Here is a 17,674-nt window from a genome sequence, read left to right as displayed (position 1 = left end):
AGATGGCGGCGGTGGGGCGCGGGCTGCTGGCGGCGGGGCTGTTCCGCGGGCGGGTCGCCATTGTCACCGGCGGCGGCACCGGCATCGGCAAGGCCATCGCCGCCGACCTGCTGGCGCTAGGTGGGCGCGGGGCGGGCTCCGCAGGAAGCCCCGGTGGGGCAGCGGGGCCAGGCGGGTGGTGGGAGGGCGGATGGAGTTGGAGGGGCCATCAGGAAGTGCCCGAGGGCTCTGCTGCCTTTCGGGGGCTGGCGGCGGTCGGGGACGGTGCCAGGAGCCCGTGGGTGGGACATTGGGACGGGGTCAGCAAGGGGTACGAGGTGAGATTGGTGTAGGGCTGTGCCTTTTGGCCCGCAAAACACTCGCTATTTTAAACACAGAGGTCAGTGAGGTTATGTTAAGCCAGGACCCTTTCTCTCAGACTCTCCCTTCAGTGAGTTCTCGTCTTGCTTTAACTGGAGGATTTACGAGGTTGTTGAACCTTGATTCTTACAGAGCAGTATCCTTAAACTGCTGCCCGCACAGTGACATCTTAGAGACGTGGTGCTTTTCCAAGTGTCTGCGATTTCAGGAACGTCCTGAAATTGACGAGCCTCTTCGTGATGCACGGCGTAGCTTTTCTTTCCACTCTGAATACAGAGAAATGGTGAAACCTAGGGTGAAAGGCAGTCTCCTGACTGTCTGATATGAGACCGGGAGGGTAGGAATGACTCCCACATCCACCTTGCAACACCTTTCCTGCAGATTTCAGCTCTGCTAGGGATCATCGGCATTAGCCTGGGTTCGGGTAGTTTATTGTCATGATTAGATTCAGCGCCTTCAGAATACCAGCGCTAGTGTTACACCTCTCGGTGTCACCTCCCGTGGTTTGCCTTGCTGGAATGTGCACCACTGCACTGCATAGTAAAGAGCTTTCTTTGTTAAGGCTGTGCTGGGAGACATCTCTGCCTCTCCTGGCCTCTCTGCCGCAGCTTTCCACTTGCTTTGTAGAGCTGAATGGAGGATTAGTTCTGTTACCTTTGTATTACTGGGGGACTGAGTGGTTTTTTTTTTTCTTTTCTTTAAAGAAGTACGTTTTAAAGATCATCACGCTGTTGGTTGGTGATGTTTCCCAGTTATCTTAAAATTGTGCTTAATTTGATCTTTGCTGTTTTTCTCAAGCAAAATACAATAACAAAAGTGTGTCCATAACAGCCTAAATAGAACACAATAGAAAACAAATCTATACAAAGCACATAGAAAACATGGAGAAAGAGCTATACAGGGCTTTAGACTGACTGAGTAACCTTCCCTACCTGTAGACTTGCTGGTTACTTCTGATAAGGTGATGATGATCAAGAACTATTTCCATGTATACCCTGCACTTCAGGTAAGGGGGACTGGTTCTTACAGGCATAAGAGCAGTGACACATAATGCAAGTCATGATATACATTGTTTATATAACCAGTCTCCTTTGAGGCCTTCTGGACAAATTTAAACCTTTTATCTGGAAACTTGTGCCCTTTTCCCTGACCCTATCAGGAAATGGTCTGGTCATTCTTTGTGAAGAAAATTAAGTGATGTTGTCAGCTTGCACAGTGTGTACCAAATTTCTTCAGTGAATAGAATCTCTCCCTCCCCCAATTAGTGCATCTAGCTAAAATATAGTCTCTTGCTGGACCTTATTCCATATCAATGTGTGTATTAATAAGCGCTTAGGTTGGTAAATACAACTGGGCTACTGTGATTCAGTATTTTGTGTTAATTGGTGATTGTGTGTGGCATTTTATGAACTTTCCTTTAGTTAGGTGGTTGTGCAAGTGAATGGAATTCTTAATTAAAAAAAAAAACAAAACGAGGAGACCTCAGAAACTACTGACTTTTTATGTGTTGTTTTAAGATGACCACTAATTAAAGGTGAAGCTCCTATTCCTAAGGATATGTAGTTATAAAGCTTCCTCCGGTAGAATTAAACTCCTGTATTTTAAATATATATTTTCACAAGACTGCCTGAGTCAAATGAACAGCTTGCTGCACTTTCCTCCCCCTAGTTATTTTGAGTTGATTCTCGTGTTTGCTTGATCACATGAGAGGCCAAATTCCACTCTGCAACAGAGGGGGGGGGAAAGAACCCACACCTGGCAAGATGTTAACTTTTTCCCTTTTTTTTTTTTTTTTTTTTTTTTTTTTGTCTTGTTGAGGATGGTTTGCATTAAAGCAGATGAGCAGCTGACCTGTTATTAAGAAGAGATTACTTCTGCTGAAAAGCTAAGATGATGGAGGGAGCAAACTGGCAGCAAGACCTCCTTGCCTGCTTGGCTAGTAATTTGCTTATCCATTTGCTTATCATTACATAAAATTGCCTGCTGGATTTGCACTAGGGACTAATTTGGTGACCTTTGGTTTAGTCTGTAGTAGCAATTGCTGAAGCCTTAAAACTGTCCTGAGTTCACTGGTGTGACAGAAATTAGACTGGTTGTAGTGTGCGTGCTGGACTTAAATTTGGCACCTGCTTTGTTTTTTCTCTGTAGAATAAAGCCTTCTGCCTTCCAAATGCTGAAAAAAGGAGTACTTGAGCTCCTGCCTTATTTTTTTTTTCTCTCCTTTCTGCAGCTAGGATTCTGCAGTGCCACAGGGAGGGCTCTGTTCCCGCTGTCTGTAGACTGCAGATAGGGATTAATCTTGTGAGGCTATTATCCTTTCCTTCAGTCTCTGCAGAGTTAAAAACCAGACCATTACATTTACTCACTGCTAGTCAAAATTACAGCCAGTTGTACAAGAAGATTATTTTTGTAGTTCAAGAGCAAGCATTTTTTGTAATCAAGACCTGCTGAAACATCTTTAAATCACTTAATTGATAAATGAGGCAGCTGTGAGCAGAAGCAGCAGAAGTGATGTCTGAAAGCTGCTTTGCTGACTCTGCAACTCACAGGTTATCTTCCCTTCTGCAGGAAGGAGAGGAAATCTTGTGGACATTTTTTTTTTAATTGCTCTTTTCCTGGCACAGAGGGATCTTGTTGCTAAGAAGCATCTGACATCAGTATTTCTCTCTCTTGCAAGAACTTCAACACTGTATTTTCTAGTCAGTGACTAATAAATGCACAACCTACAAGATATCTCCATGATATTATTAAAAAAATAGCAATATTGTGTTAGGTGAATGATGTTTCATTTTGTCTCCACACACAGGTTGCAATGTTGTCATCGCCTCTCGTAAATTTGATCGATTAAAAGCTGCAGCAGAAGAGCTGAATAACAGATTTGCCTCTGTGAGTCCTGCCCAAGTGACCCCCATGGAGTGCAATATCCGCAAAGAAGAAGAGGTAAAGATTGCTGACCTTGTTCTGGGGGTTAACATTTCGCAAGCATATTGTGTGTATAAATTTTCAGATCTCTAAAGATTTCTGGACTTCTCAAAAGTAGCTTAGATCAGGGGAAAGGTGGAGCAGAGATCAGTTAAATTGATCTGGATAGGTGTGCCTCTCAAGGGAAGATATTTGTTAGCCACCTAAGCAAAAAAGCATTTGTAAATATTGCAAATATTTTTCTGACCACGCTTACGTATTTCAGATATTTCTGAGAGATGCAGGCCTCAGAACTGGCATGTTCCACAGTGAGGCAGAGCCCAGTTAGCATGATTCTTTGTCACATTGCTGTGACAGAAGTGAGGGGGTGTAAACTTGTGAAGATTGGAAACCTCAGAATAGTTCCTTCAAACAGGAAGGCATAGCATGGAATCTGAATGCTTGTGACTTGACACAAGTGCCCTGCATTGTCAGTTTGGCTTCTAGTAAAGCAAAAAACCCCACAAATATATAATATTTTAGCCATGTCAGAAATTTTGGTTACAGTTTGAGGTCTGCCTCATTGCAAACTCTGCTACTATTCAAGTTGATTTTTAAATTTTTTCTTCATATTACAAAAAATGGAACATCAAGAGCAAAAGTACATAATCCAGATTCTTCAGAAGTTTGCATGCACCTCCTAATTTTTTTATCTCTGTAATTAAATATTTAAAAGTCCAACTTCAGGTTGGATTTTTTAGTTTTTGAAAACAGCTAGAAAGTCTCCCAGTAACCACTGATTGCTGCATTTTTTTAAACCTCTCAAAGTCTCTCTTAACCTAAATATTAATGACCTTCAGTAGCTATAAGGATTCTGGAAATATCCTAAGATATAGCCATAAAACAAATAAAAATTAAAATTCTTCCCTTGTGGAACAGTTCGTGCCATGAAATATTTATAGTGACCTACTCAGACTTTCTCTCCTGAAGGAGATGAACCCTGGGGCTGTGCAGTATGTCACTTCACCTACCAGTGAATTTTAGGGTGTGTATTTACTGGCATCAGCAGTGCAACATAATAGGTTATGGCAGATGTCAGAGGGCAACTGGCGTGATTAAAGCCACAGGAAAGAAAAGAGGTAAGGAGGAAAAAAGGTATAAGCTTTTTTCAGGTCTGTTTCCTGCAGAAAGTACTCTGGCATGCTTAATAACCTTCTGCAGGTGAATCATTTCTATATCAGTCGGAAATTGATTAGTGAGAACTACAGTGTTCTGTGAGGTGGTTTGGGGCTTGCTTTGATGGTAATCTCCACTAAACTGCGGTTCCTTCTTTGTTTCTTTCTTAAGTGTGACTAAATACCTATTTGACTAAACAGGGTTAAGTGGCTTTGGAAGTTTTTGAAGGTGTTTTTCAAGCCTTCTTTTGTGTAAAGAGTTCTGTGTATGGGTAGCCATACTGATGCTTGAAGAAACTTCTGTCTTTGCTATTACTTTGCGGTTTTATCATAAAATTGTCCTGTTTCCAATTTAAGCTCTCCCCATTTACAGACACACCAGAACTTTGGTAGAACTTTTCATATGATATTTGTGAAGCTTCCATTGGATGTCTCCTATCAGTGGAAGTTCTCTTCAACCATTGTCCTTTCATGTCTGTTTCCTTTCATTGAAGACAGGCTTCAGAGGAGCAAATTAAACTCTTGTCTTGAACTTTTCAGTCATTGATTTAGTCTTACAGTTTGACTCACTTCAGTTCTGCAACTGCTCTTATTTATTTCTGTTGAAGTCCTGTTTAGAAAAAAAATACTATGAAAATGTCATAAGCCTTTTGCTGATGATCTGAACAAGGAATGCAGTTGCATGTTAACATAAGAACTTGTGTACCTGGTAAATATTTCTTCATTCCAGATGCCCATCTGATCCAAGACCAGATGTTTTATTGGTTAGAGACATCCTGTGATTTTTGTTCTTTAGCCTGTGCCTCTCTGGCTCTGTTCTCTTCTGTTAATGCTGAGATTCTCAAAGATTGCTAAATCCTGACCACGTTATACTTAATTTCTAAATTTACCGTTGGACCAGAAATTTGTATTTTCTGCTCTCAAATTTGTGGTGAGGATAGTGCTTCCTTTCACTTAGGTACTTTGGTTTGTAAGTTGAAATTAGATAAATTAACAATTGTTAACTTACACTGCTAAAAACTCAGTCACAACTGAGGTGTATGGCAGGTTTTCCACATCCCACTGCTTACTATTGCTTATTTATTATGTCTCCTAGAGCAGCAATGGTGAAAAGTACTTTTTTCCTAATTTGCACTTGCTTGCCTTGTGAAAACTAGAGGAAAAGTACCTTGGGGCTTTTACTTTGATTCAAAGATTGTTGTACATCTACTTTCCAAACCTACTCCATTCTTAACTTAAAATTTAGTGTCTGGAACTTGGAGTCATAGGAACAGGAATCAGTAAAAGATATTGTTAAGGATTTTTGTAGCCTAGGAGGCAAATATTGAGTAGAGGTAACACAGTAATGTAACTCACTTCAGTATTTTCACAAATACAGGAAGAGCTTCCTGTTACAGTAGAAGAGGGGATGGGAGGGCATGTCAACTTTTGGTTTCCCTCACAAAAGTGAGACTAGTTACAACTGTTGGCTCTGTGTGCTACTCATTAGCAACATTACATCTCATTGTTTGCTTTCAGCTTAGTGTGAGTGAAGAGTATTTACCTCAGAAATCACGGGGGCACACTGTTGGGTAGAGAGGAACAGCCTCTGCAAGAATTCTGTGTGAATCACTACATCCTTCTTAGCTCTTTTACCAGGTACCAGAGAACATGTGCAGCAAAAAAACATTATAAATGTTTCAACAAAAAAAAACCCCACAAAAAAACCCAACTACTTTGGAGTTCAGGCTCCCTTAGATGTCAGAAGTGATCTATCATAAGCTTCAAAGCCCAGGAAGTTTCCTGAAGAACTACATAATTCATGTATCATTCTCTCTGTCATCTCACTGAAGTCTTTCTAGGAGTAAATCTTTTTTTCAAAGGAAGCCACCCTGATCACCTATAGGATCAGCCATTTCTTCTTATTACAGAATGCCATTTTTTAAATTCTTCCTTCTTGATCAGTTCTTCTGCATTTCTCTAAAGGCTGCTATAAATTTTTTCCTGGTTTGCATTTTATAAACTGGAGGGAGTGAGTTTGAATAGGGAAAATTTAAGAAAGATGAAGGTGCTTTCAAATTGCCAGAAGATTATTTTTTGCCTCCTATTGCAAATCTTAAAGTAACTGACCTGCTTTGAAGATGACACGGTTCATGCCTCTAGTTTGGATCTGTGAAATTCAAGCATTAGAGGGTTCATCCCTCATCATGTAGTCCAGGGTGTTTGTTAGAGCTCTTTCTGGCCTAGGAAGAGGCAAAGAAGGTGCAGTGAATTAATTACTGTGGAAGCTTGATGGCAAGTATCATGGGAATATCTTAATGAATTCACATTTTTAAGTCTCTAAATCTTCGTCCTCAGAAGCCCTTTTGCTTTCTAGCAAAGCTTACTTTTTGTTTAATGTGCAAGAAATAATCCTGCTTGATGGAGGATTTTGATCCACTGCATAACCTGTCAGGCTTCTTTTTGTCATGAGTTTGCTGCTGCTTTGACTAGTTTTCCATTGAGTGTTCTGTAAAGGATAAAAAACCTGGTTAATTTTTTTAAATGGCAGAGGAGAGGGCTCTGGGATAAGAGGACTTGAGGTTTCTCTATTCTGTCATCAGAATATATTTCTATATTCTGTCATGGAGCCTTATGCTGGAGCAGTGATTGTGCACCTGTTCCCTTTTCCTGTGGTTTGGAGTGTATATAATGATAGATGTTGCTTCTTAGTGATTATGAAACTGAAGTGATTTTCATTGTTTGCATATTTCCTGGCACTGCCCTCATAATTTGTTGAGAGCAGATCAGTTGGCTCTTGCTGAGACGCAAACCAGACAGTTCTGTGTGCATGTGTATCTTTATTTATCTCTTTTTGTGTCTTGAATTTTGAGCTACAGCAAAATCTGTTGACAGGGACAAGACATGAGGAATGAATGCCTGAATTAAGGGAAGGGAGGGAGAGAGACAGAGACCAAGCAGATGATAGTCACAAGCCATGGATGCAGCAGTGTTCTGTCAGTCTCCTGGGGGTACCACCTTGACACTGGCCAAGTTTCAGGTACCCATGAGGTGGTCACAGGTGCCATTCTCATAACTTGGGGTGATGTGCATGAGCAGTTGCTTCCTTTCCCACAGTTTGCCACAGTGGGCACTTTTGTCCAGATGCATTAACCAAGATGTTCTGACCTGATCTTAACTCTGCTAGGCCTGGAATTAGTGCTTTCCTGTTGCAAATTCCTCCCTTCTATGCTTCTCTCAAGTTTCTGCTTTGGTGGCTTATCATCTTATGGTGAGTTCCTTCTGTGGCCTAGACAGTGTTTTGAGACAGGCAGCAGTACTTTTTAAATCCTTACTCTTGCAAAGCCTTTTTGCTATACTCTGTGGACAAGCATTTCTTTAACTGCCTCCTAGATAAGTAGAAGCTTACACGTCTAGGTAAGTGGAAGATAAATCTTTGTACTTCTGGTAGGCCATGGCTGTTCTTGAAATCAACAATTCAGAACTCTCTTCACGATGTCTCCTTTCCATACTTGAACTCCAGCAGCAGAACCTGCTGCTGGACCAGACCCCTGGGTAAAATCTGTCAGCTGGGCATCAACAAGACAACTTCAGACAGACTCAGTGCAGTGCTACTTAGCACTTACCTTGTGTCTGAGCTCACTAGCAGCTTTTCTTTTCCAATAAACTTTGTAGTTTACCATGGGCTCAGTTGGTTTATAAATACTTAATGCCGGTCTGTGTGAAGCCTGTCGTGAAAGACTGTGGCTTGGTGGGGAGTTATGGATAAGAGATTCCTGTTGTTGTACTTTTAAATAACACAGCAGTAACACAGTAAAAATACCTGTTACCACTGTGCCAGAGTGCCTATTAGTTCTAGCCACCAAATCACAAATCTCTAAAACTCTGTAGTGGCTTGTTTACTTGTGTGTTTTACTGACTCAGGGTGACCTGTGAATGCATGTGGACATTTGTCCCTTTTCCCTGAGTCAGTGACTGCTGTGATCTCAGTTTTCTGTAAGTATGTAACTAGTACATCTAAGTTGCAGTCACACACAAAAGTTCCTTATTGCAGTATTCCAATCTTCTGGTTATGTCTGAACTGCCTGATTTTGTTCTTTTCTGTCTTTTTCAGAAGAACGTCTTAAACTGGTAGCTCTACCTCATGCAGCTTTGCTTTGCTTCCAAAGAGAGTCTTTAATAGCTTTTCTAAGAAGTTCTTTACAAGTGAATATTTTAATTAAAGCAATAGAAAAGAATCTTTGTAGTCACTGTGATTTAAATGTGTTCTACCAGACCCTCCTTCTCCCTGTGCTGCTGGCTGCAGTCACGGTGTTCACTGTAACTGGGAGAAGCACTGCAGTGATGCTTTTCTACAGCACAGAAGACTTTGTGAAGATTGCTACAGTTGGAGCCATCTAAACTGTCACTGGAGAGCCCTCTGGCCTTTCCTGGCTTTCAGAAAGCAGAACTAATATGCTTTTGTTGTTGTTGGGTTTTTAATTTTTTTTTCCTGAGAATATGGTGCAACATGTAGGAACAACAACAGTTCCTTCAGTGCAGCATATGAACCATTTTGAATTGATATGCTCTAACATATAACTCACATTTTGTCCAGCTGTTGAAAAGTTGCTTTAATGTCTCTTCTCAGTGGATTTTTCTTGTTAATTTGCTTTCAGTCTTTTCTTTTTATCATTCTTAGTACTTTTCCTTCTCTCTCTCTCTCTCATTTCTCCACAGTCTGAGTTTTTGGGGATTTTTTTTTTCTGTTTTTCTCTGACCACAGATGCCAGGTTATGCTTGAGTAGGAATAACTGATGCATGGTATCTAGTTATGATTGATGATATAAGCAGGAAACAATAATTTTGTCCCATTACCTGTTTCTTGAGATAAATATTAAATTATTAAGTTGTTGCTATGGCATTCTTATTACTATCTTGCAATAATATTTTTGCTAAAGAAAACAACTTGTATTTCCAGCATTTTTTAGACTTCATGTTTTGTAAGATAATTAACCTTCTTGCTGTGTGTAAGAAGACTGGCTATTGCCAACTCATGTGTCAGAGCTGTAGTGAATATACTAAACTTCTAAATGAGGATTATAAAACTCCACAAGATGAGTTATGTTTTCTATTTAAAATGGTCAGGTATATGGTCAGATGAAAATAACAGTAGCTGCCTTATATGGAACTCTTTGCAGATCTCATGTGAGCACACCCACTCTTCTGAAAAACATCAGGAGATTCTTAGTATCTCGTGTGTAGTGGGCTTTTGTGTCTGTTTGATTTTACAAATCTTTGGCAGCTTAAATCCCCTTCTTCTTTGGGTGCTGGTATTTTATGCAGCACATGCATTATACCAGCAAAATTTCCTAAGTAAGCATGGATACAGCCCATACCTTCTTGGCTGGCTAATCATGTCTTACCAATCTTACAGCCTCTCTGAAGGCTAGACCTCTTCTTTTTCTGTGAAGAAGGCATGAGGGAGAATATACTGTCTGAGAACAGAACTGGGTGTAGACCTTGATCAGCATACCACACTAACAAAGGCTGTTTCAGGTAGAGGCTTTGGTGAAGTCTACACTGAGTCTGCATGGGAAGATTGACTTCCTGGTGAATAATGGAGGGGGCCAGTTTGTAAGTCCTTCTGAAGCCATCCGTGCAAAAGGCTGGAATGCTGTCATAGACACCAATCTGACAGGGACCTTCTATTGTTGCAAAGCAGGTAAGGTCTGAATGTTAAGCTTTTTATGTTTACTTGTTTTTTGTTTTTTTTACAGAAATACCAGAAGATAAGAAATGTCAAGTTTCCCTAGTTCTTCTTTTCATGCACTTACATGACAGTGGATATTTGTTTTCCTGAATCTTATCCAAAGCTTTGCATTAAATATTATATTTGTTCATAAATACAAACATACATTTAGGCAAGCATGATCTCCTGGTTAAGGCCAGGTTTGGGAAGTCAGTTGACTTGGATACTCATTTAAAGGACTATAGGAAAACCACTTAACTTTCGTGGCCTGTATTCACTGTGTATAACATAGGAAAACACTTTCTTCAGGGATATAAATTTAGGCTTAAATTTAAGTATGGTATGTCATTCTCAAATAGCACTTGGAATGTGGAAATCAAAGTAATTTACATGGAAACATGAAATTGATTTCTATCAAGTGCTTCTTTGCAATCCTTGAGCCTTACCTGGACCGTGCCTGTTGCCCCATGGCCTCACCTCTGGATTGGCAAGGCTGTGGTACAAACAGCAGACTGTTTTTCTAAACCAGTATGACAAATGTGTAGTGTGCTTGCAGTTAGGACTCCAAGTTTGGTTTCCAGTTGGCAAGTTCATTTGTATGCATTTCTTCTGATATTTATAGGTTATCTTCCTCCTTCATACAGTGTACAATGCCTGGATGCAGGAACATGGAGGAGCCATTGTCAACATTACTGCTGCCGTGAGAAATGGCTTTCCTGGAATGTCGTAATATATATTTTCTTTTTATAGTTCCCTATATTTTTCCCCCAGAAGTACTAACTGTTCCTAAACACTTCAGAAAGGTGTGTACTGGGCAGCAGTAGAGTATAGAAATACAGTAGTTAGGTCAAGAGAGAGGAAGAGTATCACTTGGCTGTATGGGGATCTCTTATTTATCCAGTAGATGGCATCTCTGGTTTCTCTCCACTTGTTTGTAAGAAGCTATGAAGCAAGACTTAACAGTGAGGCTTTAATTGGAAATGGCTCCCTTTGCTGTTAGTTTTTTGTTTGGTTGGTTTTTTTAACTTGGAAATTGAGTTTCTGTTGAAGAAATATAAAAGTACATTTTAAGCAAGTGTTGCATTTTCTCTCTTTGCCTTCATTCAGGGTTGAATGCTTTCAAAGCCAACATTTTTAAAGAAGAGCATTTTCTCACTAGCTTGTTCTTCACAGTAAGAATAAATACAGAGATCCACACGGTGGTGCTGAAGCTACAGTTATTTGAGCATTTCCACTGTGGTATCTGGTTCAACTGTCATGGCAAATAGGCTGAAGATGTTTCAATTTGTGTTGAACTAAGAGGAAAAACAAGCTCATTCTGAATAATGGTGAAAAAAATTTCCTAAGGAACCATTGTATATAGATGGATAGACAAAACTACTTCCAAATTAAATTGATTGGAACTTCTTGCAGAAGTGTACTGTTGAAAAAGATATGCCTTTACTAGTCCAGCCACCACTCATGCCTAAAGTCACCTGATAGAAGTCTTTTATAGGTATTAATTTTGAACATAGAAGTTGTCATGTTTCCTTAGAGTGTGCCTGGAGCTTATCTATTTCTGGCCTAAACATATGAATAAGTTATCTTGGGTTTTTCTTATTCTTTCCCTGTGTTTGAGAAGCTATTGTATCTGTCTCCTCCTAGTCTCTTTTGCTAGGCTATAGCAGCTAAATTTATTCATTTTCTCTGACTCCAACTGTCTACAATTCGTTACTGCAGTAATTTTGTTTGCATTTGCTCAAGCTTGTAATCGTTCCAGACTGGTTACCTACAGCAGCGAGGCGTAGCAGTTCACTCTGACTCTCATGTCTCTGTCTCCATCCACCTACAGTAATTTTTGAACAGTGATTTACTTTAATCATGATTGATTTAAACAATCTTCCAGACCACTCACTGTTCTTCCAAGCGTTGCTTTACCTGTGCAAGCTACAGGTAGTTTTACGCAGTTTGAACTTCAGTTGTTTCTCTTTTTATAAGCCTCCTCCTGCTGTAGAGTGTAGCTAACCCCATGTTGCATTGGGAAAGAGATTTTAAGTATTTCTAGCAGTGACAGGAACTCACCCCATGGCATGTTTAAACAGTGAACTCTGAATACCCTAATGAGGCTGCAGTAGAATTAACACTGGACACTCCTAGCTAAGGGAACAGATGCTTCCTTTGCTTTATTTTCTCCATAGACACTCAGGAGCTGCAAGAGCTGCAGTGGATAACCTAACCAAGACTTTAGCTTTAGAATGGGCTCACAGTGGAGTGAGAATCAACAGCGTTGCTCCTGTAAGTAATGGCAAATGGTCTGATTAAAATTAGCTATTACACATGTTCATAGTTAGAGCTTTTGGACCAAAACAGATTTTTAAATTTATTACCAGTAACTGTTTGTGGATTATTTATATATTTGTTTATTTATAATTTCCTTACTGTGTTCTTTGGATCATTTGACAGTGTTTTGTACTTTTGGATGATGAGTCAGAGGATGTGGGATAAAATTGCTTCTGCTTTCTGCCTTGACTTGGCACGCTTGGTTTTTTAGTTTTTTTATAGCTAAATGAAATAATACTGGTAGGAGTTGGTGACCTGTCTTACAAAGCCTTGACATAAAATTACTGAATGCTCTGTGTTTCAGTAATGGATACATTACTTCTGAGTTCAGGAAAACTTTTCTGTTTGAGGTTCAGGTATGCTGATGGTTTCCACCCATGTTTACAAACTTATTTTAAAAATCTCTGAGTGTCTCACATAATGCCTTTTACTTTGTCTCCTACATGTTAAGTTTAGCTTTAGGCATATAAAGAGATCGTAGTTGGAGTGTAGCTTCTCTCAGAGAAATCATATGTAAAAATGTGTTTTGATTTTTTTTTTGTAACAAATTGATGCAGGCAGGAAACCACTATACAGGTCAGCTAAAATATGCCTGCCACATTTCTGAGGAAGTAGACAGCAGGTAGAGTTGTTTTAAATAATTGTATAGAAAGAGCAGCTACGCTTTGTAGTGCTGCAGATAGAGAAGTTACATAGAAGATCTAGCCATGACATTTGAGAATGTGTGATCTGTTGTAATTCTCTGTTACCCACAATTTATTTTGCACATTTACTCCCTTGAAACATAAACTTTGTCCAGCTACTTCTACAGTCAGAATTTAGCTTATCTCACAGTAAGTGTCATAGGTGAAGTGTGATGTTTGTTTAAGTGATCCCTAGGAAGATCTTGCTACTGTTTTTGTAGAATGCCTGTGTATTCTTTTTGCCTCTTGTCCTAAAACATCTGGCTTGCTTTGTTTGACAGAGCATAGAATGCTTAATGGCAAATGTGTCTTAATCATTCAGGTAAAGGCTTTTATGTAACCTTTGTGAGACCCAATTCATCTGGGGACATGTTAAATGTTAAGATGTACTGACTTGCATTTCCTGTTTATCTGCTTTTTCTGATTTATCAAGTCTTAGGGAAGTAAGTAATTAAGACAGCATTATTATGTGAATATACTTTTCAGGCATGCTAATTACCTAATGAATCATGCTGATTAGATGTCATAGCACATGTCAGAAGACATTTTTGACAAGCAAACACTTCAGGGCTTTGTCTCTTTTAGAAGTATTTGCTAGCTTTGTTACTATGCTGGTAACAAAAGTCCATGTTCTGTCACCTTTGTGGACCCCTCAGGTCTGTGGTAACAATTCAAAATTGTACTGCTTTATGGGAGGAGAGTAACCTGTAGGGAATGGATACATAGACAGGGAAGTGTGCACACTGAAGAGTTTCACACACGTTATACAGGTATCTTCAACATCTTAGCATATGCTTCATGGGTGAATTCAAATGTTGCTATTTTACTTCAACTTGACTCCCAAAAGTTCTGTCCTAACAGGTGGATGTAACTTTGTTCACATTGCTATCTTCCTTCTTAAAATTCCTTCTCACCAGTCACTCTGGTGACTGTGTGGTCACCAGAGCAAGCAGAGTCATCTTTTTCTGCTTCTGGAGCAGCTCAGTAGGGAGAGTCAGAATTCTGACTGAAATCTGTCTGCTTCTGTAATTCACAAGAAATCAGTCTAGTGCTCCTACTGATGTCAAGAAACTTTTGAGAACTTGTTCTTGTGGCTTTGTAGTTTCCTGCTGTAATTTAACATGAAATGCTTGTAATATCAAAGCAGGGTCTGAGTTTTTTTATACTCCACTTTTTTGTTATTGAAGTGACATCAGAGAATTGGAATAGTCAGAATTATTGTGCTTGAACAGAGATGTGGCTAGCAGCCAAATTACCTTCTTGTATAAATTATACTATGCCATTACATTCAAAAACTTGTATTCAAGTGCTCTTTAGATAGTTCAGTCCCATGGAAAATCAGTAATGACAACTTCAAATTTTAGAATGATCAGTTTAAATGTATGCAAAGAGAACTTAATTTTCACTGTGCTGTTTTAAATAGGGACTGGTATTTTCAGAAACTGCTGTTGCAAACTATGGAGAACAAGGTGTAATGATGTGGTTAAAGAGCATACCAAAGGTTCCTGCCAAGAGGTCAGCTGTTCCTGAGGAGGTAATGTATTTCAGAATGCTTCTGATACACCTACTTCTCTGTCTCTATTTTGAAGCCACTTTATTATATGGAGAACAAAAAATATTTAATTTTGCACTGTGATGGAATATTTAAAAAGAAGAAAGCTTGTACCAATGTGTGGTTGTGCCAAGTAAGAGACTTAACCAGTAGTCACTGTTATCAGAAAATTTAATTCAGCTGCCTCTTACAGCTGAAGTGTTTGATAGTAGACATTATTTCTTAAAAAAGTTTGCTTCAGCAGGAAGGACTTAATGAATATTAAGGGGGGGGAAAGTGTATCTTAAAAGCACTTAGCTCTATTCCACCAAGAATGTGCATCCTTGATAAACTGATCAACATTTCATTGTTGTTTTTTTGGTATCTGATGCTGCTCTGTGATAGCTTACTGGTTTTCCTCTGTTAAATGCTTGATGTTTGTGGCTGGAAGGATGGCTTTAAGACTGCCACAGTTTTTTTTACTAAGTAGAAAATGTTACTAGCTCTTGCTTATAAAAGTTTTCACAAGCTTCTTTGACATGAACAATTCCCAGCAGTTTAAGAAAGATTAAAATTTTAGATTTTGAAATTAAGATTTTTAAATGTCAATCTTTTGCTAGATCTCCCCTGCAGTATGCTTCCTGCTGTCTCCAGCTGCATCATTCATAACTGGGATAACCATGGTCGTGGATGGTGGCCAGAGTTTGTATGGCCATGGCCTAGAAATACCTGGTAAGAAATGGGCTCTAAAATAATGCCCTTCAAGTGACTGAAGTTGTGAAGTGGGAGGACATAAAAGTAAAATTTATAGTTTCTCAATCAACTAAGTAAATTGTTCTATTTGTTTTTCTCAGATCATGACAGATGGCCCCCCCCACCAGAAGGAAAAAATTCTGAAATGCTGAAAAAGCTTATTTCTGGCAAGTTCAAACCAAAGCTGTAAAAGAAAGAGATTTTTACCCTTGCTGATAATCTCACTTTGTGATTTGACCTTATTATTCTCAGTAATAATTTATTTTGCTCATATGTAACTACATTAAGTGCCTTGATTTTTGTTGGTTTATATTTAAAACTTTTGAAAGGCTTTACATTGTATATCTCTTCTCTGAAAACACTCACCCTGAAAGCATTCAGTCTTTTGGGAAGGGAAAAGATATAAAAGACAAAGTATCCATTTGCACAGGCATTAAGTAATGAAGAATCCCAGCCAGAAGTGAATAAAAAGAATACTTATTTTGCAGTGAAGATAGCCAAGGGGGAACGTTTAGGAATCCTTCTGTCTTTGATGCATTTACAGAGAAGGTAATTTAAATCTTTCATTGTTACTTGCATCAGTAACCCTTGGGTCAGTGTTAGCTCTACGCTGTTTCTGTTCAGCCACCTACTGAGTGTTCAACAATGGTTTTAAAGACCAAATAGAGTAAGTATTTCTCTGAAAATAAATAAAAATAAGATGGAATTGTTTGCAGATATAATGACATAATGGAGTTAAGCTGGCTGCAACTTAAATTTGATGACAGAATAAGCAGATAATAAATACAGTGATGGAGAGCAATATAGATCCAACAATTTAACATGCAAAATCCGTGGTGTATATTGCAGTGCTCTCTGAAGTATGCTACACTAGTAAAGGAGAAATTTGGAATTCTTCATTTGCCAGCTATAACACCTTTTGTACTTGTTGTCTTACAATGTTAACAGAATTTTTTTTCATTATTGTCTTCAGGTAAGGTTTTTGTGAACAATGCAGAGATGCCATTTAAAAACCAGAAATCTTGTAATACATCACTTGAAGAGGTTTTATTTGTAAATTTTTTATTCGCGTTAAGGCAAATGTTCCCATGTTTGCTCACTTTAATGCAAATATAAAAAATATGTAATTACTGTGTTTCTTTGCTGTAAAAACTGAAATTCCTGGAATCAAGTTGCTGCTTTAGAAGGGAACTTTTAATATTTCATTTTGGGCTGAATGTAAGAGTCTGATGTTGTTTGTTCTGTGCAAAGTTTGACTTTTGTGTCTTTCAGTAAAATATTTGTTCTTATATAGGTACATGTAGATTGTTTTTTCATGAAAATGAAATGAATGCCAGTGTTGGGGGGAGAAGGAGTTTGAGCCATCATGTGTGTTCTTTCTGCTTCATCCTTTTAGTAACTGGACAGTCATTTATGTGACTGTGAGAAATTGGTACAGAGATAAAGCCAACTTTTTTCAAACTTCATGTGCAAGGTTTATTTTATTTATTGCAAATATTAGTTCAGGGTGCTCAGCAAGAGGATTCCTGGAAGCAAAATGTACCTGTTAGATAACTAACTCTAGAAGTCTAGCCCATTGCTTTCAAGTGAAATTATTTAGTTTATTAACACATTGTTTCAACATCCTTAACATCATTCTGGAAAAGGTTAAACGTGAATAAGCTTGAGACTTGTGGAACTTACTCTCTCTTCGTGTTTGACTGTGAGTTTCTATGGTATATGTGCACTGTGGCTTTAAAGTGAAATGGAAGTGAATTGATTACTTTTATTATATCCCAGAAATGTTCACTGAAATATTTGAGTACAAACTTGGAAATCATCAATTTTTAATCTTGCAAATTTCCTCTTTAACTATGCTATAGTGTGAATATTTATAAAGAGGGGAAGTTTATATGTAATGATGGAGAATTAATCATTCACCTCAGGAAATCATGAGAACATTAGAAAGGTGAGCATTCTCCTGTGTGGGAGACAGGTTCAGTCTGCAGTTAATAAATTCCTTCACAAGTAAAACTATAACAAACCTTTCTGATTGTGCTGAATACAATCTGACCTTGCCTTCTTCAACTTTCAGCAAAGCAATGGATGTACTAAGAAGATGTATATTAGTTCTTTAGAAGAGGCTGTGTGTGCTTTTTCTTTTTAACTGGCAGGAAGTTGAAATAGGCAGCTTTTGTGGAGCCGTAACGTGCTCAGCTTAGTGCAATAGGAGAATATACTCAGAATACTCTAAGGGTAAATC

The 17,674-nt window shown here is 38.8% G+C and overlaps 1 protein-coding gene across 1 annotated transcript; it reads left to right on the top strand.

The window, feature by feature from the left end:
* Nucleotides 1-16,893, top strand: PECR (peroxisomal trans-2-enoyl-CoA reductase). Its single transcript, XM_009087875.4, has 8 exons — nucleotides 1-120; nucleotides 3,167-3,300; nucleotides 9,954-10,119; nucleotides 10,791-10,872; nucleotides 12,324-12,420; nucleotides 14,572-14,682; nucleotides 15,300-15,411; nucleotides 15,534-16,893. The coding sequence occupies exons 1-8, from the start codon at nucleotides 3-5 to the stop codon at nucleotides 15,620-15,622; spliced, it is 909 nt and encodes a 302-aa protein (XP_009086123.1). The 5' UTR covers nucleotides 1-2; the 3' UTR covers nucleotides 15,623-16,893.
* The last annotated feature ends 781 nt before the right edge of the window (nucleotides 16,894-17,674 follow it).

The sequence above is a fragment of the Serinus canaria genome, chromosome 7, assembly GCF_022539315.1.
Source record: "Serinus canaria isolate serCan28SL12 chromosome 7, serCan2020, whole genome shotgun sequence".
NCBI lineage: Eukaryota > Metazoa > Chordata > Aves > Passeriformes > Fringillidae > Serinus > Serinus canaria.
This window is presented reverse-complemented; position numbering and strand designations above follow the sequence as displayed.